At 56.0% G+C, this 26,059-nt stretch overlaps 1 protein-coding gene across 8 annotated transcripts in view; it reads right to left on the reverse strand.

Annotated features, from left to right (window-relative positions):
- Nucleotides 1-1,598: 1,598 nt before the first annotated feature.
- Nucleotides 1,599-26,059, reverse strand: part of UNC5B (unc-5 netrin receptor B) — an 88,363-nt gene continuing 63,902 nt past the window's right edge. The window contains exons 2-17 of one of the 8 annotated variants that reach the window (XM_036828683.1): nucleotides 23,990-24,214; nucleotides 19,407-19,550; nucleotides 18,841-18,944; nucleotides 17,327-17,507; nucleotides 16,406-16,573; nucleotides 15,462-15,626; nucleotides 15,217-15,249; nucleotides 13,102-13,296; nucleotides 12,530-12,760; nucleotides 11,652-11,739; nucleotides 10,619-10,787; nucleotides 10,226-10,459; nucleotides 7,993-8,142; nucleotides 7,267-7,431; nucleotides 6,065-6,246; nucleotides 1,600-5,191 (exon numbers count right to left, since the gene is read on the reverse strand). In XM_036828683.1, coding sequence (XP_036684578.1) covers nucleotides 5,026-5,191; nucleotides 6,065-6,246; nucleotides 7,267-7,431; nucleotides 7,993-8,142; nucleotides 10,226-10,459; nucleotides 10,619-10,787; nucleotides 11,652-11,739; nucleotides 12,530-12,760; nucleotides 13,102-13,296; nucleotides 15,217-15,249; nucleotides 15,462-15,626; nucleotides 16,406-16,573; nucleotides 17,327-17,507; nucleotides 18,841-18,944; nucleotides 19,407-19,550; nucleotides 23,990-24,214 — 2,600 coding nt within the window. In that variant the 3' untranslated portion in view covers nucleotides 1,600-5,025. Of the gene's footprint in view, nucleotides 5,192-6,064; nucleotides 6,247-7,266; nucleotides 7,481-7,992; nucleotides 8,143-10,225; nucleotides 10,460-10,618; nucleotides 10,788-11,651; nucleotides 11,740-12,370; nucleotides 12,761-13,101; nucleotides 13,297-15,216; nucleotides 15,250-15,461; nucleotides 15,627-16,405; nucleotides 16,574-17,326; nucleotides 17,508-18,840; nucleotides 18,945-19,406; nucleotides 19,551-23,989; nucleotides 24,215-26,059 lie in introns of those variants that run through there. The other 7 variants (XM_036828682.1, XM_036828679.1, XM_036828684.1 and 4 more) reach the window with 7 other exon arrangements.

The raw sequence follows: 26,059 nt of genomic DNA on the forward strand, positions 1-26,059 counted from the left end.
AATGAAACTTAAAAGCTTTTGTACAGCAAAGGAAACAATAAACAAGACAAGAAGACAACCCTCAGAATGGGAGAAAATATTTGCCAATGAAGCAACTGACAAAGGATTAATCTCCAAAATGTACAAGCAGCTCATGCAGCTTAATATCAAGAAAACAAACAACCCAATCCAGAAATGGGCAGAAGACCTAAATAGACATTTCTCCAAAGAAGATATACAGATTGCCAACAAACACATGAAAGGATGTTCAACATCACTAATCATGAGAGAAATGCAAATCAAAACTACAATGAGGTATCACCTCACACCAGTCAGAATGGCCATCATCAAAAAATCTACAAACAATAAATGCTGGAGAGGGTGTGGAGAAAAGGGAACCCTCTTGCCCTGTTGGTGGGAAGTTAAATTGGTACAGCCACTATGGAGAACAGTATGGAGTTTCCTTAAAAAACTAAAAATTGAACTACCATACGACCCAGCAATCCCACTACTGGGCTTATATCCTTAGAAAACCATAATTCAAAGAGTCATGTGGGACTTCCCTGGTGGTGCAGTGGTTAAGAATCCGCCTCCCAATGTAGGGGACACAGGTTTGAGCCCTGGTCCGGGAGGATCCTACATGCTGCAGAGCAACTAGGCCCGTGCGCCACAGCTCCTGATCCTGTGCTCTGGAGCCCATGAGCAGCAACTACTGAGCCCGCGTGCTGCAACTGCTGAGGCCCACGTGCCTAGAGCCTGCACTCCGCAACAGGAGAGGCCACCGTGGTGAAAAGCCCGCTCAGTGCAGTGAAGAGTGGCCCCCGCTCGCCACAACTGGAGGAGGCCCGTGCACAGCAATGAAGACCCAATGCAGCCAAAAATAAATAAATAAATAAATAAATAAATGTATTAAAAAAAAAGAGTAATGTACCACAATGTTCATTGCAGCTCTATTTACAATAGCCAGGACATGGAAGCAACCTAAGTGTCCATCACCCGATGAATGGATAAAGAAGATGTGGCACATATATACAATGGAATATTACTCAACCATAAAAAGAAACAAAATTGAGTTATTTGTAGTGAGGTGGATGGACCTAGAGACTGTCATACAGAGTGAAGTAAGTCAGAAAGAGAAAAACAAATACTGTATGCTAACACATATATATGGAATCTGAAAAAACAAAAATTGGTTCTGAAGAACCTAGGGGAAGCACAGGAATAAAGACGTAGATGTAGAGAATGGATTTGAGGACACGGGGAGGGGGAAGGGTAAGCTGGGACGAAGTGAGAGAGTGGCCTGGACATATATACACTACCAAATGTAAAATAGCTAGCTAGTGGGAAGCAGCTGCATAGCACAGGGAGATCAGCTGGGTGCTCTGTGTCCACCTAAAGGGGTGGGATAGGGAGGGTGGGGAGGGAGGGAGACGCAAGAGGGAGGAGATATGGGGATGTATATATACATATAGCTGATTCACTTTGTTATACAGCATCAACTAACACAACATTGTAAAGCAGTTATACTCCAATAAAGACGTTAAAAAAAAAAAAAGTCCATACCAAAAAAATCTAAAAAAAAAAAAAGAAAAGACAGAATACAACCTGAATTTTTTATTAGACTAGGAATATAATTTATTTCATAAAAATTAATTTTGTTACAATAGGAATGCTAAAATGTTATTTACAGGTTGTAGTTTACAGAATAAACAGAGGTGGGATTGGGGCCATCCCTGCAGCCCTGCAGCCCCAAGCACAGAACCATGTCCATGGCCCAGGCGAGTGGTCCAGCCCCTGGCCCACATGACAGCTGCTCCCTGCACCCAGGCTCTTGGTCACCTCTCCTCAGAGGGCCTGCTAAGGGACCTGGCTCAGCTGCCTGTTGCTTGGGGAAAAGGGACCAGAGGGTCCTGATCATCCAGGAGTGGGGAGGGTCCCTCTGCAGCCCAGGGCACTGCGAGGGAAGGCCGAGGGAGAGGCACATAGAAGATACACCGACTGACCCTGTGGACTCAGAGAGGGCAAAACCAGGCACGCCAACCTCCAGATGGCCCAGCCTGGACGCGAGGAGGTCACACATGCACACACAGGTGGGGTCACGTTCCCGGAGAGGATCGCTGATGTGCCCGTGGATAAAAGCCCACGCACACACGCACACACGCACAAACACACCCCAGAGATGAGAGAGACGTCAACAGCGCGCGAGGGCCCTGCATTCCTGCAGCGGCACTTAATCTGCAGTTCTCAAGGTACTCGGCTGCGTGGGGCTACCTCTCAGGCCTGAATAAGCGGAGAAATGTCCATCCCACCCTGAGGCAGGCAGTCTGCAGACGTAGTCACAGCAGCCGTGGCAGATTGATGGAGCCAGCAAATCCTTTCCAGGCTTTTATTATAAAGCTGGACAGTTTGAACCCTCCCAGGAGGCTTCAGCCAATTGGTTCTGTGCTCCAGACCCTGGTACACAATTTCTGGGAATCCGATTAGAAATGGCACCTGGGGGGCTGGCCTGGCCTCATCCACCAAGAGCTCCCGTCCTGGGCACTGAAGGAAGCAGCATGCTTCTGAGGGTGGGGCACGGAGGAGGGACATGGCAGACCACTGTCAACTTCTACCCACTAGTGTTCCCATCAGGAGACTAGAATGACGTATCAGAGCCCAAAAGTCCTCAGACAGCAGCTGTGGGGCCTTGGTAGAAAAAGGAAAAGAGGCCCCAAGAAGGCAGTCATATGCCTGAAGTCACACAGAGGTTTAATGGCAAAGCTGGAGCTTGAACGCTGGCCTTTGGACTCCAGGCTGCCCTCAAGCTACCACACAGGCCCACACAGCTCAGACTAGGAGCGAGCCGGGATGCTGAGCCTGTAGCGGACAGGCACCCTTGGCAGGGAAGGCTCACTGCCTTTGTCTGAGGCAACGTCCACACAGGCACTGGGGTAATGAAGAGCCATGGTCTCAGCCTCAGGGGCCCAAGCCCGATGCAGGCCTGGCCCCTTCAGCAGCCCTGATAAAAAGGAACCCTCTCTCAAACCCAGCAGGCCCTTGACTGCCCACAGCCAACCCATTCCCCAGGGGGGCTGGTGGGTGGTGAGAATCCCACTATGATACATAAGCCCCCTAGTGCATGGCAGGGAAGCCAGGTTGGGGACAATGGTTGGGACTACAGCCCCCAAAACCTGCTTTCCTCTCCCAGGAGACCAGACTTTCAAAGGCCAGGATGCTCATGGACCTGCTGGGGCAAGCCCTGGGGTCAATGCCCAGAGCTGGCACTTGCTTTGGCTTGGGTGCCAAGGAGGAGAGGCCTTTGACGTGGCCTCTGTGCCAGCTCAAGATTCTGGTTCCAGCCATCACCAGATGGCCCAAAAGGGACCCTGATGGCCCCTTGGAACAGGCTGGCGAAGGGATGCCAGGCTCTCCACCCTGGCAACGCTGCCTGTCAAGCTTCCTTCAAACTCTGTCAGACTGCGGAGGGAGGGTGACAGTAGGGTTGCAGGGAGGTGCCTGTGGAGATCAGAGCTGGGAAAATAGCCCTCCACCCTTCCTCCTCCACTCCGGGCCAGTGTGTAAAGCACAGCCAAGCAGCCACCTCCCAGCCTCCCATGCCACCCGCAGGGATGGCTGCTAACACGTTCCTCAAAGCCACACCGACCCCAGAAGCTCAGGCTTCGGCAGCTAGAGAGGCCCTCTTATCCACCCCTTCCGTTTTACAGAAGTAACCAAGCCTGGGAAAGGGCAGATCCTGGGCATTAGGAGAACGCCCACCTGCTCCAGCCCACCTGGTCTAGAGGCTGCTGGGTGGGCGTGTCCTCACTGGCCTCACCCTGGGAGACAGATGTGTCCATGGGGCATTCTCATCCCTGACTTCTCTCTCTCTGTTAGGGCTCCCCTTCTGGGCCATGCCCCCTCTCCAGAAGCCACCAGACCACAGTACTGGAAATTCTCCCTGGCTCACAGCTGGGCTGGCCCGCCAACATTTTCCATCCCAGGGCCTCTTAATCTGGATTCCTGGGAGCCCAGACGAGACTTGGAGCACCTGCCTGGGGCTGTGAGAGGGAGGCAGGACTCCACCCCAAGCCAGATCTCAGGGCTCCTTGGCTTTACTGATTCAGCATCTGCTTAAGATTTTAGAAAGAAACATGCGACCACAGCTCAAACCTCATCTGACCCTGTAGAACTGTGGAAGCTGAGGCCTTGTTAGAATTTAGTCTAAGATAAAATCATTAGCAGCAAAGTGTTCCCTATTCAGTCTCTCTCTCCCTGATTCACACACACACACACACACACACACACACACACACACACACACGCTCCTGGCCAGAACCACGAGCATGCCCACACTCACCCATACTCAAGAAAAGCGTTTTCTATTTTTTTGTGTTGTTTTTTCATTTTCTTTTCTTTTTTTTCTTAAAAAGGACTTATCCAAATATCTGGATAATAATCATTTGCGTTTCCTAAGAAACTGGGTTTTCTTTTCCCTTGTGGTTTTGGTGTTTTTTCTTCTTGTTTTGAGCCTTACTAGAAGTCTGAAGCTTTCTTTCTTTCCTTCTTTCTTTCCTCTTCCTTTTTGCTTGTGGACAGGAGAAAGCAGTTTGTCTGAACTGTACTTGACTCTTCGAAGAGGAAAACAGTGTGAAAGGAGAAAGGGGCTTAGGGAGGAGGGAGAAATCAATAACTGAGGAAGAAAATGAAGAGCACAACTAAAACAGACGCCCCCAAGAGACCCTGGGGCAGAGGGTGGAAGGGCCACCTCCTTGCTCCCCTAGCTGCCTCCAGAGGCCCCATCTCCATCCTGGTTCCTGCACAGCGGTCTGAGGTCAGGAGACAGCAGGAGGTGGAGAAGGACCGCTGGGTCCTCCCAACAACAACGTCCATGGATTTCCTAAGGCTGGTCGTGGTCTGGGGGTGGGGCAAGGGGAGGAGGAGGAGGAAGGGCGATTCTGGCTGTGAGCTCGGGAGCAGAGGAGGCCCAACTGCCCCACAGGAGGTTGCCCTGGGCCTGCCTGTGCCAGCCACCTGCTGGTCCCTAACAGCCCGCGGGTTTGGGGCAGCTCAGCAGTCCCCGTCGGTGGCCATGGCCACCAGCATCTCACTCTTGCCCATCTCCTCCAAGGCACTCGCCAGGCTGTTGAGGTCCCCATCGTCCTGCTGCAGAGCTTCCCAGAGGTCGAGGATCACACCCGTGGGGCTCGCTTTTGTGGCAAAGTAGTTCAGGTACCTGATGGAGGGAAGGAGAAGGACACTGGGCTCCCAAAATGCTCAGCCCCTCCCAGGAGCCTGGGGTGGAGGGAGCACTGGGAGTACATCCCAGGAGCACCGGGACGGTGGGCTCTGGGCTCCCACAATCCTGGGTCTGAATTCCAGCCCCTCTGCTTGCAGGCTGTGTGGCCCTGGGCAAGTCACTGCTCCTCTCTGAGCCCCAGTCTCATCTCTAAAATGGAAACTGTCCTGCTCATCATCGGTCATCATCATCGTTATTACTATCATTGAAAGACACTGGTCCCAGGAGAGGCTGTCCAAACCTAGCACTCCATTCTCTCTCTCCATCCCACATTCGTTCTCTGCCTGCTCTCACCCGCCCCATGCACTCCCCTGAAAGCAGGAACAAAGCCTTTGACATCCTTATAGATCCCACCCATTTTTAGTAAGATGTCTTCTACATGGCATCTGCTCAATGCAGGTTTATTAAATGGTTTCTCAGTAAGTGTACCCTGACAATAATGATGACTAATTGCCATTATATTTATCCAGCATTTTAAGTTCTCCAGAAGAGTTTTGACACCAGGATGCATTCTGTCACCCAGCAAGCATTTCCAAAACACCTGCTCTGTCCTGGACACAGGACTGCTGACGGTGATCACACTTGGCTGGTATCCTGGCTTTACCTGATTCTCAAGGGCCAGCACCCTGAGCGCGATGCTCCTCAAGGAACCAGCTTCTCAGCCTTAGCACACCCAAGCCTGAGCTCCTGGTCGACCGCAAATGGCGGATCCGCTCCTGGACCGTCAGGCTGCCTGCCCCACCTGCCCCATGGGGACAGAGGGAGGGGGGCGGCTGTGGTCCAGGCCGGGTGGGCTGTCCCGACACTCACCGGTCCATGGAGAGCTTCTGCGCCAACAACCGCCAGTCATTGCCGCGCGAGTTGGGGGCGTCCAGGCTGTTGCATATCTTCTGGCGGATGGAAAGGGGGATCTTGAAGGCGTAGGGTCCCAGCTGGGTGGTGACTGCGCTGCTGGGGGCGGAGCAGAGGGTGTCCAGGGAGCCAGCAGGCGTCTGGAAGAGCAGGGGGCAAGGGTGAGAGGGGCAGAGGGCTCCCTGTGCATGGCTCACTGGGCATCTGCCCCTCCGGCCTTCCTGCCTGGGGACTGTGAGCTCTTGGAGGCTCCGGCTGCTCAAAGGGCTCCTCCCCTGGAAGGTCAGCTCTCCAGGGCCAGGGCTGCACACCCCCCTCCCCGCCCTCGGGGTGCACATGCTAACGCACTGCCTGGGCCAGTGCTGATGCCATCTCGTGATTACAAAGCCACAGGGGGCCTCAGCCCCAGTCTAATCCATGTGGACCCACTTTTACACAAACGCAAATGAAGTCTGGAAAGGAGAAGTGACTAATCCATGGTCACATGCCACGTTAGTGGTAGAGCTAGGTCTAGACCAGGGGTCCCCAACCGGTCCGCAGTCTGTTAGGAACCAGGCCACACAGCAGGAAGTGAGTGGCGGGTGGGCGAGCGAAGCTTCATCTGCCGCTTCCCATTGCTCGCATTACCTCCTGAACCATCCCCCGCACCAACCCCCATCCATACGTGGAAAACCTGTCTTCCATGAAACCGGTCCCTGGTGCCAAAATGGTTGGGGACCGCTGGTCTAGACTATATCCAGTGATCTTTACACTGCACTGCAAGGAGGGCCTAGCACTGCTCCCTGGGTGGCCTAGGTTTTATAAACCTCAATCCGGATTATAGTGGTGGAGAGCCACAGGCTTGGGCCAAGCGTTGGCTTGATACAAGGTCCATGATACCTGCCCTCCCTAAAACCTTCTTTCTCACCTCCCAGGTGGGGATCCTCGTATCTGTCTCCCTGGTGGTTGTAAAGATTTGGTGAGATTTGGTACAGGCCAAGCCCAGGCTCGGCACTCAGTAAGTCACAGCTGTTAGCAAAGAGTGACCAAGTCCCAGCTCAGACTTGGGAGGTGAGGGGCACAGCTCTGTGGGAGGTGGCCTTTCCCCCAGATGAGGGGGAGCCTGGGGTCTGCACGCTGCAGCGCCCAGCCCCGTGGGGTGTCCGCTCTCCAGCCCTCACCTCTGCCAGCGTGGTGTGCAGCTGGAATATCTGGCCCTCCCCCTCCACCTGCCGCACGCAGATCTTGCAGGTGAGCTCCGTGGAGGCCAGGCTATGCCTCTCCAGGGTGAAGGTGCAGTGCAGGGCCTTCTGGCTGCCACTCCAAATGTGATAGAAGGGGATCTCCTGGGGGAGGAGGGGCAGGGTCAAGGAGGCGAGGCCAGCCTGCCCTGCCCTTGGGGAATGGAGGCAGAGGCAGGTAAGGGGGCCAGTCTCAGGGAGGGTTGGGACCTCTCCATCCAGGTGGGCAGAGGAAGAGGAGCTGGGCAAGGGCCCTTCAGTTGAGAAAGGGAGTATATGGGTGAGAAGGCACGAGTCTGAATATGTGACTGTGTGTGTGCATGTGCCTGGGTCTGGCAAGCCTCGTGGACTCAATGGTGTCACACAGATGGGCGCGTGCAGAGGGATGTGACCATCAGAGATTAGTTTGGACAATCTGCCAGCCATGAACGCTCTCAGAGATGGTAAGGTCTCTTTAAAGATGACGGGTACAGACATTTGTGTGGGGGAGTATGTGACAGGGGTGGCAGGGGGAGGGAGACAGAGAGAGACACAGGGATGGGAGTGGGGACCAAGGCTGCAGGACCGAGGGAGGAGGCAGGGAGGGGAGTTGGACTTCTCTGGGCAGCCCCCCAAGTGCGCCCCTCCCCAGCTCCATCCCTCCCACTCCTGCGGCCCAGCACTCACCTGGTACTTGGCCAGTAGCTTGCTTCTCCAGTGGGCGTGGGGCATGTCGTGGAGGGAGAGGCGCAGGTTATGGTAACTGTCCTTAAACAGCAGGGGTTTTGGCTCCTCCACTAGGTAGCCACCCAGGGTTCGCTCCAGCTCCAGCACCTCCTGTGGGCCAGGGAGCAATGAGAAGGGGGAGCCCATCACATTTGGCCAAAGGGCCCTTTCCTGCTGCAAGTTTGGGGCTTGGGGACACACGTGGGCAGAGGGAACTAGGCTGTAACATTGAAGGCAGGGAACCATCTGAGCCACAGGGCTGGGATTTGGTAAATGCTCATAGAAGACTTACTGTGTGGATAGATGCATGGATGAATGGATGGAGGGAAAAATAGATGGATGAATGGACAGATGGTGGGACAGGTGGATGGATGAATGGCTTTACAGATGACTGAATAGATGGACTGATGGATGAATGGATAAGTAGATGGATAAATAGATGGGTTGACAAATGGATGGATAGACAGATCAACAGACAGACAGACAAAATGATGTGCAGATGAATATACAAATGGATGGGTATAGAAACAGAAGAACAGATGGAAGAAAAGATAAATGCGTGGATGAGTGAGGGCTGGATGGACAGATAGATTATGGACTAAATGAATACACAGACAGATGGGCAGAAAGTTGGATGGATGGATGGATGCATGGATAGATGGGTGAATGGATAGATGGGTGAATGGATGAATGGATGGACAGACGGATGGATGGGGATTGAATAAATAAAGATGTTAGCCAATGCCATCAAGCCAATATGTGGCAACTTCCCTCTTGATCTCCATTCCATTCTCTGACTATAACTAGATGTTAGCCAATGCCCTAATACCAAGGGATCCAGGCTGCAAGAGCATTTCCCAGGAGCCTCTAACCTATTATGGGCCTCCTGCAAGTTCAGGTCAGCCTGGTCCCAGCAGAAGATACTCACTCTCCCACAAGGCCTTTTAACCTGTGTTGCATCAGTCGGCAACTTGGAGTTTGAGACAAGTCACATGAGACTGAGAGGCAAAGGAGATAGAAAGGCCCACAGATCGTGGGCGGGAGGAGGCCTGGAGCTACAGGAAAGGAGAAGGCTTCATAGCAGCAGGGGATGGAAGGATGGAGAAGGAAAAGGGGTTTAAATAGGGCCAAGGCTCTGTGCTCTTCCACTGTTTGTCAGGATGAGACTGAGATCCTGGGAACTGGTGGGAGGGCTGGGCAGAGAATGGACAGGGTCTCAGAGGCTGGGGGGACAGGGTGGTACTAACACCTGCCGTTATCAGGTTCTAGGTTCTAAAATCTGGTCCCTTCACTTTCTCTCTCTTCCTGCCCCGAACCCCTTCTCATCTGCCGTGCGCTCCCCTCGTTTAAGGGCACTGTCCGTTCTTTTGCACACACTAGGAGCTTGGCTGTCAGCCGCCCCCCTCCCCCTCCCCCTGTTCCTCCCATCAGTCACTGTTTCTGTCCATTCTACTGACTAAACAGACTCCAGGCCCCTCTCCAGCTGTTGTCACTGTCTGTTGTCCAAGGTCCAGCTGCAGCCTCCCAATTGGTCTCCCTGCCTCGTGTCTACCCATCCCCACTGCGTAGCTTTCAAAAGAGCACCCATGAACAGGTGTCCACCGGGTCTCTGCCCCCGCCCACTGGATAGGTTCCAAATTCCTTGCCATGACCCTAAGGCTGTTGGGAGGCTGAGCCCTGCCTGTCTCTCCAGCCCCACCTCTCACACCCCTGCACGCTTTGGCACACAGAACAACACACCTGCCTCTGCATAAGCCGCTCTGTCTCCTGGAATGCGCTTCTTCCTTCTCTGCCCAGAACTCCCACCTGTCCCTTGGAGCTTAGGTCTAAGGTCAGCCCCGCTGTGAAGCCTTCTCAGACCCCCTCCCCAACAACCAGGACCTGCCAGCCCCTCCCAGGCTGATGTTCCCTTAGCCCTGCATCAGTGATCCCCTGGTCTGTCTCCCACCTCTAGCCCGCAGCTTGGTGAGGGCAGAACTGCGCCCAACTCATCTCTGTATCTCGAGGATCTGATGCGATTTCAATGTTTGAGGAACAAATGAATGACTGAATAAGGATGATGGTGGCAGAGGGTGCCTGGCAGGTACCATGATCCTGAGGAGGGGGATACTGGAAGGTACCATGCAGCCGGCCGGCTGTGGGTGAGGTACCCGCAGTGTGCAGGCCTGTGTGGGTACCCATGGCCTGGCCTTACCTTCAGTGCTACGGGCGTGTCCTCCAGGCAGTAGACCCTGAGGCTGTACTCCAGCGAGGTGCAGAGGGCGGGGGCGAAGATGGCCAGCTGGAGCCGCTTGACTGCCGAGCGGGAGTAGGACTCACCCGTGAAGACGTAGGTGCCCAGCTGGTCCAACAGGATGTGGCAGGACCTGGCCTCCAGCTGGCAGTAGCAGGGGGTATTAAGGGTCTCCTCATCCAGGGTGACCACCTCCTGCAGGGTGACAGTGGGGGTGAGGTGGCTGCATCAGCCAAGGCCCTGGAGGGGGTCCAAGCAGGTTAGGCCAGGAAGAAAGGGGCTTCCTCTCAGCTCCCGACACCTCCTGGGGCAGGTTGGGTTAGGGGACCTGGCCCCCCGGCCTTGGCTCCTCACCTCCCAGTGGCCCTGGTGGGCCTGGGTCTTGAGTTGGAAGATCCAGTCACCGGCACTGACTTCAGCGCAGTGTGGCAGCGTGAGGATGACGGGGCGGCACAGCAGGAGGCCCGTGGGCCCGCAGGTCACCGAAGGGCTCAATACTGTCTGGGTCCCTTCCGAAAGCGGGCTGGGGTGGGGTGGAGGGCAGGAGGGAGGCAGTGAGGGAGCGGTGCTGGGCCCCCCACTCTGCCCCAGCTCCTGGGATGGGAGAAGGCAGGACTGCACCCTGGGGGCTCCCAGAGGCCACGGGTTAAGGAAAAATGGCACCGGCCTTGAGATCGTTTCTAAATTTTTGCTATTACTCTGCAATATTCTCATAGCCAAATCTTTGCTCCCATTTTCAAAGGTTCTGCACTCCAGGGATGTTGTGGATAGGTGCTGCTAAAGTGCCCTCTGGAAAGCTGGTACCCATCCACGCTCCCACCGATGCACCGTGGGAGGGCTGTGTTCCCATTCTCTCACCAGTGTGAAGGTATTACGACATCTGAAAATATCTTTGCAAGTTGATGAAGCAAAAAGACTTCCAGTATCTTATGGCTGTCTGAATGACTGTTTCTGTGACTACAAATTAGGTCAAAGATTTTCTCATAACCTATTGGCCGCTATGTGTGTGTGTGTGTGTGTGTGTGTGTATAAGAGAGAGTGTGTGTGAATCACTTGTTCATATCCTTTGTCCATTTTTGTACTGAGATGTTCAGTTTTTCTTATTGGTCTCCCAGAGCTCTTTACATAGTTAGGATAGTAGCCCTTTGTCATACTGTAGCCAGCTGGTCAACTGGCTTTCAGTTTTATGGTTTGTTGTGCTGGTTTTGCATGGTTTAAATGTGAACATAATAAGATATAGCAATGTCTTCCTTGGAGAACAACCTCTGGCCTTAGGATTGGACTTGGAAGGGGAAATGGTGACATTTGAGCCCAAGGTGGGCAAGCAGCAGGGAAAGAGAGGCCGAGGAGGGGGCAGCCGGGCTGGGGCTGGGGTCTCTATACTCACAGGGTGTTTTCTGCCTTGTTGATGAGGAGGTACATCTCGTAGAACTTGCCCTGGGGAATGGCTCCATTGGGCACCAGCAGGCTGACCCCTAGGGGGAGAGGGAGGTCAGTAGGGAGGGGCTGGAGGGAGTCCAGGAGCTTAGAACAGGGGATTGGGAGTTGGCCCCCATCTTGGAGCAGGGAGAGAAAGACATCTGAGCTCCTGGTGGTCACCAGCAAGGAGTGGGGAGAGGGGACTGGGTGCAAGGAAAGGCCAGGTCACTGACTGCAGAGGGGCTGTCAAGTAGCAGCACAGGGGCCGCTGGCATTGCGACGGGGTGTAGAGATGGGGCAAAGACCTGGAGTCTGAAGGTGCAGTGCCAGCCCCAGCCTAGCTCAGTGTATGACGCTGGGAAACTGTCAACTCTGGCTCTGCAACCTGAGCTGGGCAGCCCTGCCTTTTCAACAGCACTCTGTAGGTTTGTTGACTACATCGGGGTATTCTTTCCCACTCACCAGATGGTGAAACTGAGGTTTAGAGAGTTCCCCTGCCCTTGTGAGGCAGAGGCAGGACTGCACTCCAGGTCTTCTATTTTATAATCACTTCTTCCCCTTGGGCCTCACTTTCCCCATCTGTGAAATGGGACCAGGGAAGCCCTATCTTCTGCTGGGTGAGTGTTGGGACTGTCTAGAGGGGACATGCTGAGGCCAGACTGATGGGCGAGCAGAGCAGGGACCCACCTGTGTCGGGGATGCTGAGCCTCCCGCCCAGGCAGCCAAAGGTGCCGCTGACACTGCTCCCCGGGTCACGGGGCATGCCCAGGAGCTGCTGGGAGCCGTGGCTGGCACTGCGCAGGTGCAGGAAGTGGGCATCCCGGGCAAAATCACCAGGGTACGTGCCAGGTGGCAGGACTCCCAGCAGGTCAGCCCCGTCTGCCAGGCCCGGCCCAGAGCTGGTGGTGCTAGAGTTGTAGACCTTGATCTTGAGGTTGGGCAGGGGGTCCAGCAGGGGTGAGTTGGTCATTGGGATCTTGTCGGCCGAGTCCTGCAGGGCGTACATGGGCCCGCGGTAGATGCCCGCACTGGCAGTGAGGTCCGGAGGCACAGATGGGTGCAGGAGCTGCGGGTTGTCTGCAGGGCCGGGGGCTGCAGTCAGACCAGCCGTGCCTCGCTGGGCCCGTCCCACCCTCTGCACCTGCCGGGAGGCCTTCTTTTACAAAATCCTACCCAAACATCCAGCTCTGAAAGGTTCCATTGCCACCTGCGGCAGGAAGCTTAGGGACTCACCACCTGGGTTACTTCTTTCCTGCATCTCTCTAACCAAACTCATCCAGTGATCTTTAGAGAAAACTCTAGGAAAACCTCGTGAGGGAGTCAGGAGCCTCTGCTCTGGTCTGGCTGGTCTGGCTGGCTGCCACACCCCCTGGGAACCCTGCCTGCACCCGCCACCCCAGGCGTTCCCAGGTCCTTACTGGGCCTCGCAGTCTTAAAGTTGACTGGGTGGAAGCCGCCAGTGAGGGCGGCGGACGAGTCGGTGATGTCGGTGTCGAAGTCCCGGCAGTTGCGGCGGTATACGACCACCCCTACCACCACGAGGACGACCACCACCACGAAGATGGACACCACAAGGCCTGCGTACAGCGCCACATCCCCCGAGGACTCCAGAACTGCGGGGACAGGAGGGCTGAGTGAGGGCCAGGGGGCAGAGACCCTGGCCCTGAGGGAGCCAGAGATTCCCTTGGTCCCCGGGGAGAGGCAGGGCCTGGGACAGACTGGTGCTGTGCTAGGTTCTAATCTGAGCCCTGCCAGACAGGCTGGTGACCTCAGGCAAGCCTTGAAACTCTCTGAGCATCAGTCTCTATAAGTAAAATGGTCTAAATGTCCCTGCCCCCCTGCCCTGCTTCCCTCCCCGTGTGGCAAGGAGAGGCAAAGGGACTCCTGGAGTTAACACTCCCAAGAGTTAACTCATTGCTCTCTGCCCAGGAGGTGACAAGGCGCCTGTGGCTCAGAGTCACGGGACCACTAAGTGTCCTCTCAGAGCTGGGATTAAGACCTAGGGCCTCACTAGCAGCCTGCAGCAATCCCTATAGGACCCAAGGCCCTGGTTCCCAGAAATCTCTGCAAGTAGCCGCTCTGAGCTCACCTTCCATTCTGTGCTGAGGGCAGGAGGTGGGGGGTGGGGGATGGAGGGGGAGCAGGAGGAGGGGAATGAGATGCGTGGCAATGGGATGGAGAGGAGGAAGGAAGGGGCTCAGGGAGGCAACCCATGTCGACACTCCCCGCCCCCAGACAGGCTGCTGGGCTGGAGAAGGCCCAGCTCTCGGTGAGGGGCAGGTCAGGCGGCTGCTCAGCTAGAAGTAACCCCACATAGCTAGGCAAGGAAGTGTCGGGGTCCAGAGGCAGGGTCCGAAGCAGGGCTGTCCGACAGAACTTTCTATGATGATGGCACATCCCGTGTCTGCACTGTCCCCCATGACAGCCACTAGCCACGGGTGGTTATTAAACAATTAAAATGTGGCTGGCTTGACTGAGGAAATGAGTTTTTAAATATATTTATTTTCAGCTAAGATAAATACAATTTTCAAGCCACACGTGGCTAGTGGCTACTACACCGGACAGCACAGCCTAGCCAAGACGGCTGCTCTTCCCCCTTGTTTCCTTTGGGAGCTCCGGGAAGCCCCTGTCCACTCCCTCCCCTCCCCAGGGACCCTCGGAGAGGAAGGCCCGCTTTCCTTCCTGGCGGAGGCCTGAGCTTCAGCAAAGTAGGGCAGGGCTCTCAGCCCTCATTTTTGCCTGCTTCTATCACCTTCTGGACCCCCATCTCTCCTCATTCTTGGGCTCCCCAGGAGAGCTGCCGGAGAAGGTCCCCAGGGCTGGGCTCCCACCTCTCTGGGGGCTTTGCCTCATGACATCGTCACTAATCATGGGGGTCACTTGCCTGGTGATTTACAATATCTAATCAGTCACCAGTCTGGCCCCCCTGTGAGTTGCACTGAAGGCCTCACTACTGATTTGATAATTCCAGAATTATTTGGAAATTGTGGTTTAATTACCACACGCCAATCTGCCCAAGCAGCTTTACTACAGCGGAGCATAGCCCCTGGGGGATGGATGATGAGCCCCCAGGGTCTGACGCAGAGCAGCGGGCATCCCAAGGACCTAGGAGGCTCCAGTCGGCTGCTGGGGGCACAGTGAGGGGCACCAGGAGGGGCAGGTGTGGGCCTGCTTGCTGGCCCCCTCCCACAGAGGACAACCAAGGGGTGGGGCTCGGAGCACCAGCTCTGGCCAAATACTTAGGTTCGAATCCTGGCTGGATCCTTGGGTATCAGCTTCTCCTCCTATAATGGGAGGGGTCAGGATGGCATCCTAGGGCCTTTCTGTCAGCCGAGGGTCTGCCTGTCTGACTGTGATGAAGACCATGCCACATGCAGCGTCAGGTGCTGGGAACCCCGTGGAGGGCTGGTAGTGGGCACCTTCAGCTCTCCCTGCCCCTCGCCCTGCCCTGCACCCCACCCCCTGGAAAAGCCAGCCGAGGAAAACCAGGGATCCCCCCAGAGGAAAGAGAACAGCCATGAAATGGGACTTACGGCGGCTTTTGGGGTCACTTAGAGTTTTCTTATCTGTTGAGGGAAATAAAGGGAAAGACAATGACACAGATGGCAGGGAAAGGGTGGTAGAGGAGGTGATGGGGAGATGCATGGATGAGATGACAGAGTGGCAGGCGGGCAGGGGCCCCGAGGGGCTGCTCCACTGCAGGCTGGGAGGGGGGGGCCGGGGGGCCCTTATCTGGCTCCAGAGCCCCCACCCTGGGCCCTGCCTTCCAAGGACTCACTCTGCACGCACAGCCCGTCGGTGCAATTCTTGGAGTCAAGGAGGGTCCCGCTGCAGTCCCGGCCTCCGTTCTGGGGAGGGGGCGCCATGCACTCGCGGCTGCGCCAGTGCGCACACTCGGTGCTACAGGCCGACCACTTGCTCCACTCCGTCCACGCGCCATCGACTGTGGGGACACAGCACGTGGTGCATGGGGACACGTGCATGCACAGAATGCACACACAGTTATGTGTGCACAACACAGCAGTGCATGCACACACACACACACACACACAGTGCAGCAGGGAAAGAGGAACCCAAGACACACACATGCCATCCAGAGAAATCCATGCCTCATGCCAGTGCAGAGACAGGAGCACCAAGTGGGCAAAGACAGCCCAAATAGACACATAAGGTCACTGACGCAGATACAGCCCAGGGCACAAGTGTACACAAAGAGGTACAAACCCAGGGTGAAAAACACCACATCAGTCACACAAACATGTCACCAAAGAGAGAGAACACAGACCAACCGATGGGGCCACAGAGTAACACAGAAGGAAGAGAGGACTGCAGCAAGGTAGGGTCAGCGGCCAGGTGTGTCTAGCAGTCAAGGGCAGGAGCACAGGCTCTCTGACCCCAGGAGCCTCTGGGGCCCCGGCCTGGGGGCTGACGCTGAGAACCCTTGGCCTGGAGAGCAGACCGCCCACCCCTCAGACCGCAGCTCAGAGCCTCTGCCTCTGTCTCTCCCGCAGCCCAGGGCAGAACAGGAGGTCAGCGGTCAGAGCATCCAGTCCAGCCTGGTCAGCCAGCTGGGGGGCCCGGGACAAGCACCTTCTGCCCCCACCCCACCCCGACAGGGAGAGATCGGCTGTCCTGACTGGCAGACACCAGAGCACAGAAGGCGGGGCTGGGGCTGGCGTGGGGCTGGGCGTGGGTGGACTGCCACCTGGCCGGTGGCCTTACCTGGGCACACGGTGGTGCAGGCAGTCTTCTGGAAGGCCTGGCCCTCACAGAAGGCGCCTCCATTGAGTGGGGCGGGGTTGGTGCAGGTCCGTGTGCGCTTCTGCCAGCCGCGGCCACAGCGGTTGGAGCAGGGTGACCACTCAGCCCAGCTGGACCAGCCGCCGTTCACTGCAGGGGTAGCAGTTGTCAGCAGGTTGGCCTGGCTCTTCGCCCCGTGGGCCCCCCAAGCCCCATCCTCCAGCCATGATGAGGCGCCTCTGCTGAGGCCTGGTCCTTCCTAGTTGGACCCCTCCTGCCTCCAGGGCTGGTGACTCAGATACCAGCGGGCAGACCTGGGCTGCATCTGTCAGCACCAGAGGCGACCCAGGAGGTCATTGTCTATTCCCCACCCCATTGTCCAATGGCAAACAAAGGTTCAGAGAGGGCTGACACTTACACAAGGTCTCCCCATGAGTAATGGGGGGCTTGGAACTGGAACCCAGTACAGGGCTCTTTCTACAACACTCATTTCAGCCATGGCTCTGGCCCTCCCGCCCAAGGGGACAGCAAGGAACAGCTGACAGGCCTGAGCAGTGGTCCCTAACTGCTAGAACAACAGGCTTGGGGATGGGGATACCGACTGGGCCCTGCCTTAGCCCTGACTCTCAGAGAACTGGGTCTTCCCTTTCAGGGATAAGCAAAGGGCCTGAGAAGGGGCAAGTGCTCCTGGCTGGGGACCCAGGAGTCCCTGATTTCGCCACTAGCTTTGCTGTGTGACCTTGTGAAGGCACCTTCCCTCTCTGGGCCTCCTCTTCCTCCCCACCTGTTCACCAAGGTCCTGCTGGCTTCCGGGTAGGGAAGGGTCAGCTGTATAGCCCCAGGCTCTCCCCCTCCGTCGGCTGTGTCCTCCCCCGCCCACCCCCAGCCCACTCTGGGCCGCACCATAGACAATGATGGTGGCGGTGGTGCTGCGGCGCTTGGCCACGATGTTCTTGGCCACGCAGGTGTAGTTGGCCGTATCTGACAGGCGAGCCTGGCGGATGATGAGGTTGTGGTCGATGGTGAGCAGGAAGTTGGTGTCCTGGGTGGGGTCAATGATGTCCTCGTTCTTGAGCCATTCCACCTGCAGGGGCAGGGTTGCAGCTGTGAGGGCCCAGGGCCCGATCCCCTGCACCCTGGGAGTGGGCCCTCTCTTGGGGGGAAGGGAGGCCTGACCATAAACAGGACTGCAGTTCTAGCCATGTCCACCCACGGTGGTGACACAGGGGGCAGGGCCTCCACGGGCCAGGCACTGTGCTGGACACTACAGAACACAGTGGTTAAGATGACCACCCACCAGCTGAGTGGCCTTGGGAAGGGACTTCCACTTGGCCTCAATTTCATCAACTGTAAGATGATATTTAATAGCACTACCCATAGGACTACTGTGAGGATGAAATGAATCAGTATATGGAAAGTGTGGAGGCCATGCCTGGCTCACGTTAAGTATTGATACTAAATAAGAACATGTCGTCATCATTAACTCTGCAAACCGACTCCCTTAGCCAGGGTGAGAGGCCTGGCAGGTGATTAAAAACATGGTTCCTGGTCTGGCAGACCTGGGTGTGCAAATGCCAGCTCTGCCACTCACTAGCTGGGTCACCCTGGGTGACCGCTTCACCTGTCCCAGTGCTGTGTTCGCAGCCATAAGATGGGATGACAATACCCACCTTGAAGGGTTGCTACGAAGACCAGCGTGCCGAGTGCCAGGCACATGTGGGAGCCATGAGGGGTAGCTATTACAGAAGGTGTCTGTCTGAGCTCATTTCCAGATGGGGGCCTGGGCTGGGGGGAAGCTAAGTGATTAGAGCAAAGGTTCTGAGCTGGAACCCCAGGGTTCCATCTTCCCCAATCCTGTTCTGAGGTCCCTGGCAACAAAGCTGAGACGTTTCCCCATGCCCTGCTCTGACTAGAGGACCACCAGTGCAGGGAGCGGGAGAGAGGAAGCAGGTCTGGAACACAAGCAGGGCAGTAAGAGGACAGGTGGGCATCACCCAGGGATGCACAGGCCATGTGGTGCAGGAAGGGGTGATCAGTTTGTGGGCTGAGTTTGTGCTCAGACGCACGTATTATGATACACATAAAGCTGGGGCCTTGGGTTCTGGGTGGGGTGGGGGAAAATGGTGTATATGGCCACTTCTCTTGTAGGAGATTGAGCCTGGGGTCAACCCAAGGAGCCCTAGGGGTTCCTGCCCCAGCTCTGCCCCATCCTGTGGAGTTATGCCTATGGAGGGCCCAGCTGGGGTCTGGCATGCGCCAAGTTCTACAGAGGTTGCAGTTCCTTTCTCTGTCTCTAGCCTTGATATCCCCATCTGTGAAATGGGAGGGCTCTGGAAGGCTGAGGCATTGTGGCTGGTGGTAAATATCATGCCTGGCTGGCCTCTGCCATGCCCAAAGTCCCCCATGTCCCCACTCACCTCAGCCACAGGCACCCCCTCTGGTGGGCGGCATTGCAGGAGAACTTCATGGTCCAGGGGCACTTCCTTGCCCAGAGGCTCCTGATCGAAGTTCTTGCGCAGGTCTGGGAGAAGGAAGGAAAAGTGTTCCAAGGCACAGTCAGGCGGTGCAGGGAGGAGGCCAGTCAGGCAGAGCTGGATCCTGAAGGGCCCCATTCTAGCCACTAGGTGGCAGTGCACACCAAGAGAATGTTCACGGAGACACCCGGCCTTTACCTGGAGAACTTTTCCAAGATGGGGGCCTCACCAGGTGGACTCGCGGGAACAAGCTTCCCTCCCTGACTCTGGGATCCTATGCACATGGTGACCGGGGATGGTGAGGAAGCTGGCAGCTTCCTTATATAAAAGTAGGCAAAAAAGGGCCGTTAGAAATCCTGGGGCCAAAGGTGGCACAGGTTCTGGGTCATGGAGCCTTCTGAGCTGGCATCCCTGTGCCCTGATGTCTGCGTGTGGAATTCTCTCCCCAGGATCCACAGGGAAGGGAAAAGGGCCCAGGAGAATGGGGTGAGGGTGTCAGGGTGGCGTACATGCAATGCGGACATAGGCCCGGCGACTCTTGGTGGTGCCCGCAGAGCTCCAGGCCACGCACTGGCACCAGTAATCCTCCAGCCCAAACAGCTCCTCCACCTGCTGCCGCGACACCTCGATCTGCACCTCTCGCACCTGCAGGCCTGGGAGGAGGAGAGACACGCCATCAGGGGGCAGGTCTGAGGACAGAAGACACTGGACATGGGACCATAATATCTCTCTCCTTTCCAACCCCCCCGAGTCCTGTGGGCTCCTCTCCCAAGTGCCTCACGTTTCCATTTTTCTCATCTCATCTGCCTTGAGCCTGGCCCAAGCCACCATTGCAGCTCACCTGGAAACTCAATGGCTAACCCAAGCCCTCTGCCCCCATCCAATCGACTTTCCACCCTGCAGATAGCTCTTCAAAAGGCACAAATGGCATGTCATTCCCCTGCTATGTCTCCAGTCATCCCAGTGTAAAGACCCAGACCTTCCACGTGGCCTCCAGGCCCTGCACGATCTACCCACTGCAGCCTCACCGGGTGTCTTCCAGGCCCTCATGTTTTCCTGGCCTCTCTAGCCACAGGGCCTTTGCACATCCAGTCCCCTGCCTGGAACTCTCTTCTGTCCTTTCTGTGTCCAGTGAACTCCCAGTCACCGTCAGTTTTGGGCTGGGCCTCACTTCGGAGGGAAGCCCCCTGATGCTGGCCCACCCCCACCAGCTGTCAAAGTACCGCTCAGCACTCCCACAGCTGCACTGGACATTGGTCTGTGCAGTTATCATTCCCCACCCAGCCTGATTCCCTCATGGCACTGACCATTACCTGGAACTGTATTATTTATTGACGTGTTCATGTGTTAACTGTATCTCCTGCAGGAGAATGAGGTGGGGCTTTGTCCTGTTCACTGCTGTGGCCCAGGGCCTGGCACAGACAATGGGCTCAACAAATATGAGGCAAGCATGTGGCCTCTCTCTGGTCATGGCTCAGGAGCCTGTGGGGCTGGAGTTGAGGGAAGGCCCCTCTTCCTGGGAACCCCAAACCTCTCAATGATTCCCTGCTAGGGCCCAAGGGCCTCCTTGAACGACTGGATCCACCAGCCCACAGAGAAGGAATCACTCACTCTTTGCCAATCCTCCCTTGACAAAACCCTCTACGTTCTGGAAAGGGATGAACCCTCCTGGATGAGGGCACCCATCCGAAGCTCCTCCCCAAAGCTTGTGGGAGAACTGTAAGGCCTCCTCCACCAGGAAGCCCTCCCTGACTACCCCCGTGGTCTCGGAATTCCTAAAGCTATTCCTCCTCGCCATCATGTATCTGAGCTCATCCTCTCATGGTTGCTTGTGGATTCTGATAAGCCCCTCAAGGGCGGGACTGTTGAGTGTACACATTGTAGTCCTGTGGCATGGTGGTTAGGTGGAGGGCTGGACTGCTTCTTGACAGGTTTGAATCCTGGCCCTACCTTCACTCCCCAACTGTGTGACCTTAGCTAAGTTACTTAGCCTCTTTGAGCCTCGGTTCCCTCATCAGAGTAAAACACTCACGGTAAATTCTAAATGAATCATGGCAATTACAGCACCCAGCCCAGGCTGGACACAAATCTAATCTGGCAGCTCATCTGGATCTCATCCAGCCCCTTCCTTTTACATCTGGAGAAACTGAGGCTTGGAGAGGGTAGGTGGCAGGCCCAAAGTCCCAGAGCAAGTTGCCAGCAGAGCTGAGATCAGCTATCTGGCGTCCTGCCCCAGTTAGAGCTCTGCCCAGTGATGAATGACACCTCTCTGGACCTCTCCCAGTGAAATCATTGCCTTAACTCTCCTGCATCCTGAGGGAGGGGGGCCCTTGCACTGGGAGCCCAGACAGTGAGGAACCCCTCCTGGTGGCCAGGGATCTAAATTGGAGGGGGCTGGTGTTTGCTGTGGGTGGAGCACCAGGAGAGAAGAGGCTTCTTGGGGGACAGCGGCCCTGCCTGCTGGCAGTGGCTGCCTGGACTGCTTGCTCTACAAGCAATGCTGCATGGCCTGGGGCAGGAGAGTGGGGCCCTGCCCTTTATCCACCAGGCTGGGAGCCTGGAGGAGTGGCCCCTCTCAAGGGGGTCATCCATCCAGAATGTTTCAGGAGCACCCAACAGCTGGACAGATAAACTACCACCCAGCAGGGCTTGACACCGTGGCAATGGTCACCAGCAGGCAAAGAGGAGGACAGGGGCCTTTGGTCTCCCAGACTTGGGCCCCAGACTAGGTGTCCCCCTCAGCATGATGGCCAAGTGGCAGGCAGTGCCTGGATCAGGACACCCAGAGTTGGGCTGCCTGCCTTGACCTGGCATGAGCTAGTGGGTGGGCTCGTCCCGCCTCTTTTGGCCCCCATCCTGTTTTCAGGGCTTCAGAGAGTGCCAGGGAGGGCTAGCGGTGGGGAGAAGGAGGAACCAGCCACACTGCTGCCAAGGGTGTGGCCTGCTGGACCACTGTCCATTCTTTGTAGCTAATGGGGACAACAGTGTCTTGATTTCTAGGGCTGGCAGGACTTGTGTGCCTGGTAGCAGGGAAGTAAGAGCCACCCTGTTACTAATAATCACAGGGTCTGTGAGGGGCCCTAGCAGGATACACTGTTCCCTTGCCCTGAAGGGCCACAGGGGCTCAGGGGGATAGAGAAGTTAAGAATAGGTTTCAAGAGGAAAGAAGCCAACAAAAACCCAGAAAGAAGATGGAGGAAACAGGTGTTTATTGAGCACCTGCTGGGTCCTGGCACTGTGCTCAACGCTGTACAGGTACCACCTTGTTCCATCCTCACCAAGACCTGTTAATATCCCAGTTTACAAAGAGAGAAACTGGGGCTCAGAGAGGTTGAGTGACTTCCTCAGGGTCACACAGCCAGAGCATGGGGGCAGCTGGGATATGGGTTTTTTTTCCTTTTAAAAGTTTCTTTTTTGGAGAATTCCCTGGTAGTCCAGTGGTTAGGACTCCATGCTTTCACTGCCGAGGGCGCAGGTTCAATCCCTGGGTGGGGAACTAAGATCCCACAAGCTGTGTGGCGTGGCCAAAAAAAAGAAAAAAAAATCAGATAAAAAATCCTTTTCTTGGGACTTCCCTGGTGGTCCAGTGGTTAAGAATCCGTCTTGCAATGCAGGGGACACAGGTTTGATCCCTGGTCAGGGAACTGAGATCCCACATGCCACGGGGCAACTAAGCCCGTGCACCACAACCAGAGAGAAGCCTGCGCACGGCAACGAAGAGCCCACACACTGCATCCAAGACCCGATGCAGCCAAAAATAAATAAATAAATAATTTTTTAAAAAATCGTTTTTTTATTTTTAGATTTTGAGTGAGAATGAGACTCCAACTCTAACTTTTAAAATTCTTGAAATTCTTTAAAATTTTTGGTAAAATATACATAACCTACAACTTACCATTTTAACCAATTTTTATGGGACAGTGTTGAATGACATTAAGTACATTCTGGGGTATAATTTTAGCCTGAGTGGTTCTGAAATCTGTCAGCTTTTCACAGAAAAATATAAGTTGAAGGAGGAAGAAAGAAGGAGAGAGAGTGAAAGAGAGTATGTCAGGGGAGAGACACGAGAATGAGACTGAGGCAGAGAAAGAGAGAGACATAAGGGAAAAAAGACGGACACAAAAGGAGACAGAGATGAGAAGGGAGAAGCAGGAGAGACAGAAGGAAAGAAGAGAGGGCTGAAAAAGGAGGAGAAAGAAAAGGTCAGGGAAGAGATGGTAAAAACGAAATCAAAGCCAAGGCAGGCTCTGGGGCAAAGGAGCCACCCCGAGCCTGGGGTCGGTTGGGGCTGCCCAAAGCTGGCCGCCCGCAGGTGACCTGCACTGGGTGGCCCCCCTCCCTGGCCTGAGTTGGGGAAAGGATTTCCACCCCCGAAGGTCTTGTACTGTAAACAGGGGCTGGGCTCTGGGAGATGTGAGGAGCCCCAGGCTCTGCCTCCTGCCTGGGGTGGGGGGCCCTCAGGGACCTGCACACATCCCACGCTTCCTCCTAGTTTCCCACGCTTCTGCCACTCTCCTCTCCTGCAGGACTTGGGCTACATCCTAGCACCACCTCTATGATTATTTACTTAATATTTCTGGCCTTTTTTTAAAAACCTAAGCCAATTGATTTCTATGAAGGAAGCGTTGCGTCATTACTGTGAACAAAAACAGTATCACTTCTCACCAACACAGAGGACCTGTGAAACTAGCGATGGTCTAGAATTCTGGTTGGGTGTTGGGGGCAGGGCTGCGATACAGAGCAGGCTCCTCTTCCTTAAACAGCAAGCACAGCAGGTGCTGGGGGAGCAGGGAAGAACCCTAGTCCCCGACTGGACCTGCTCTCTGATGTAAGCACAGGACGGAAGGAAACTGGAAAAGGGAGCTAGCTCTCAGCAAGGGATTTGGTGCTGTTTCACCTGGTCACCCAGTCAGACAGGGCAAGCGGCCAAGCCTTGGGGAAATACTGGTCCAGGGTGAACTTCAGAGGGGACACTGAGGCCCGGGGGCACCGTGGCTCTATGAGGTCTCACATGGAGCCAGGGTGGAGCCAGGCCCAGGACCCTCTGGGCCTGGGGTGATCCAGGGGTGCCCAGCGAGCGGGGTGGGCTCACCGGTGGCCTCGTCCAGGCTCTCCTGCGTGACGTGGTTGTTCTGGCTGACCCACTCGCCGTTGCACTTGAAGTAGATCTGTGTGGCGGGGAAGGCACGGCAGCGCAGCTCCACGGGCTTGTTCTTCACGATGTAGGCGTCCTGCGGCTCCCGCAGGAAGTGGGGCAGCGGCTCTGCTGGCGCCGACGGGAAGGAGTCTGGGAGCACCTCGCTGCCAGAATCAGTGCCTGCAGAGGGTGGAGGGTGGGAGGGCTCCATGAGGTCACAGGCTGGGAGGCCTGGGTCCCCTCCATCCCCTGGGGGCCCTGGCAGAGAGAGGAGGCTGGGGGAGGAGGAGGGGTAGGCAGCTGAGGAGACCTGCTGGGACGCCCTCTGTGGCCTGGGCGAGGTCTGACACTCCTGTGGCCTCCGTTTCCCCACTGTGACCTGCTTTTAAGAGGCTGTATTTTGGAGCCAGTCCCAGCCCTGTGATGCTGTGTGATTCTACTTTTTTACAGATGGAGGAGTCAGGGTGGACCAGGGAGGTGAGGTGACCCATCAGGGCAAGGACACCCCTCTCCAGCCCTCACCACCGGCCCTCCCCAGCCTCCCTCCAGTTTCCCACGGCGATGCCACAGAATGTGAAGAGCTGGAAATGGGCCTGAGGCTGGAGCTCAAACCAGGCCGGCTCTGCCCCGAAGCCACAGCTGCCCTGTGCAGCCCCAGCCAGCCAGGTTGATGGAAGCAGGGAGACAAGTCAGGGCCCACAGGGGCGAGGGTGGGCTGAGGTGGGGTGGCAGCACCAGGCCTGGGCTCCCTGGTGCTTGTTCCCAGAGTGCCGCCACCTCCAGGAAGCCCACGGCAGGCAGCAGCATGCAGGGGAGACCACCTTCCCTGCAGCCTCCCCCCAGACCCTCCCTTCCTCTGGTCTGTGGCTCTGATCCACCCCCTTTGCCTTTCCTGCTTCAGCCAAATCCACACCCTCAGCCCTATGGATGAGGGCACTTGGGAGGCTGGGAAGGCAGTGAGGCTGTGCCGGCGGCCATCTCCTCCCGCAAAGGGGCCAGATGGAACCCCTGGCCCCGTCCGGCTCCCTGGAAAGAACAGCACCTCGGGAGGTGAGACAAACAGGAAGGGAGAGGGGCCTGGCCACCACCAGTGTGGGGAGGGAGGGAAACCAGGCCGGGCCAGGCTACTGGTTTACAATCCACGTAGGAAAATTGACTTTCCAATGCCAAGCCCCAAACAATCAGGTGGCTGGGGACAAGCGGCAGGGGGCTTGTCCTCCTCTGCTAACTGCTCCCGAGGAAACAACGAATTAAGCTGCAGGGGTGCATGTGTCTGCCCAGCCCCTCGCCAGCCTGCCGCAGTCCTGTCACTGTCCCAGCGCTCCAGTCCATCAAGTGGAGCTGGGGCCCCAGGAGGCCATGGGTTAGACACGCTCAGCGCTCGGGAGTCCCCCTATGGGCAGAGGGGCCAAAGGGACACATGGTTCTTCAAGAGCAGAATGAACAAAACGTGCCTAACATGCTTTCTCAGTGTCATCTCCTTGTGGATCACGAGCTCCTGCTAAGACGGGGGCTCTGAGAAAATGCATGGGTTGTCACTGGCTCCAAGTTCTGGGCTGTGGGTGGGGTATGTGTGCGTGGCCTGGGGGACCGAAGGGGAAGCCAGCAAGAGAGAGGATGAATCCAGCATGTTCCCTGTGACCCATGGAGAGCCCTTAACTCCGACCTCGTTACTTTGTCTATGACGAGGGCAGGAAAATGAGCACTCTTCCTCTCTCTGGGATCTTTTGAGGATCATATGAGATAAACATGCATGAGTGCCTAGGAGGAGCCTAGGTACAAATTGCTGCATCAAAATAGCAACTAATGCTTCCCTGGAATTAACTGCTATGTTTTCAGTTACATAGTTAACTTAACTAATTCTTGCAACAACTTTGTAAGGTATATTATATTGGTCCCCAGTTTACTGATGGGGAAGCTGAGGCTCAGAGCAGTTAAGCAACTTGCCCAAGATCACACAGCTAGCAAGAGGCAGAACCAAGGTTTGAACCCAAGAAACCAGACCTCAGCGTTGCCCCGGGCTCC

This window comes from Balaenoptera musculus, chromosome 16 (assembly GCF_009873245.2).
Source record: "Balaenoptera musculus isolate JJ_BM4_2016_0621 chromosome 16, mBalMus1.pri.v3, whole genome shotgun sequence".
Taxonomy (NCBI): domain Eukaryota; kingdom Metazoa; phylum Chordata; class Mammalia; order Artiodactyla; family Balaenopteridae; genus Balaenoptera; species Balaenoptera musculus.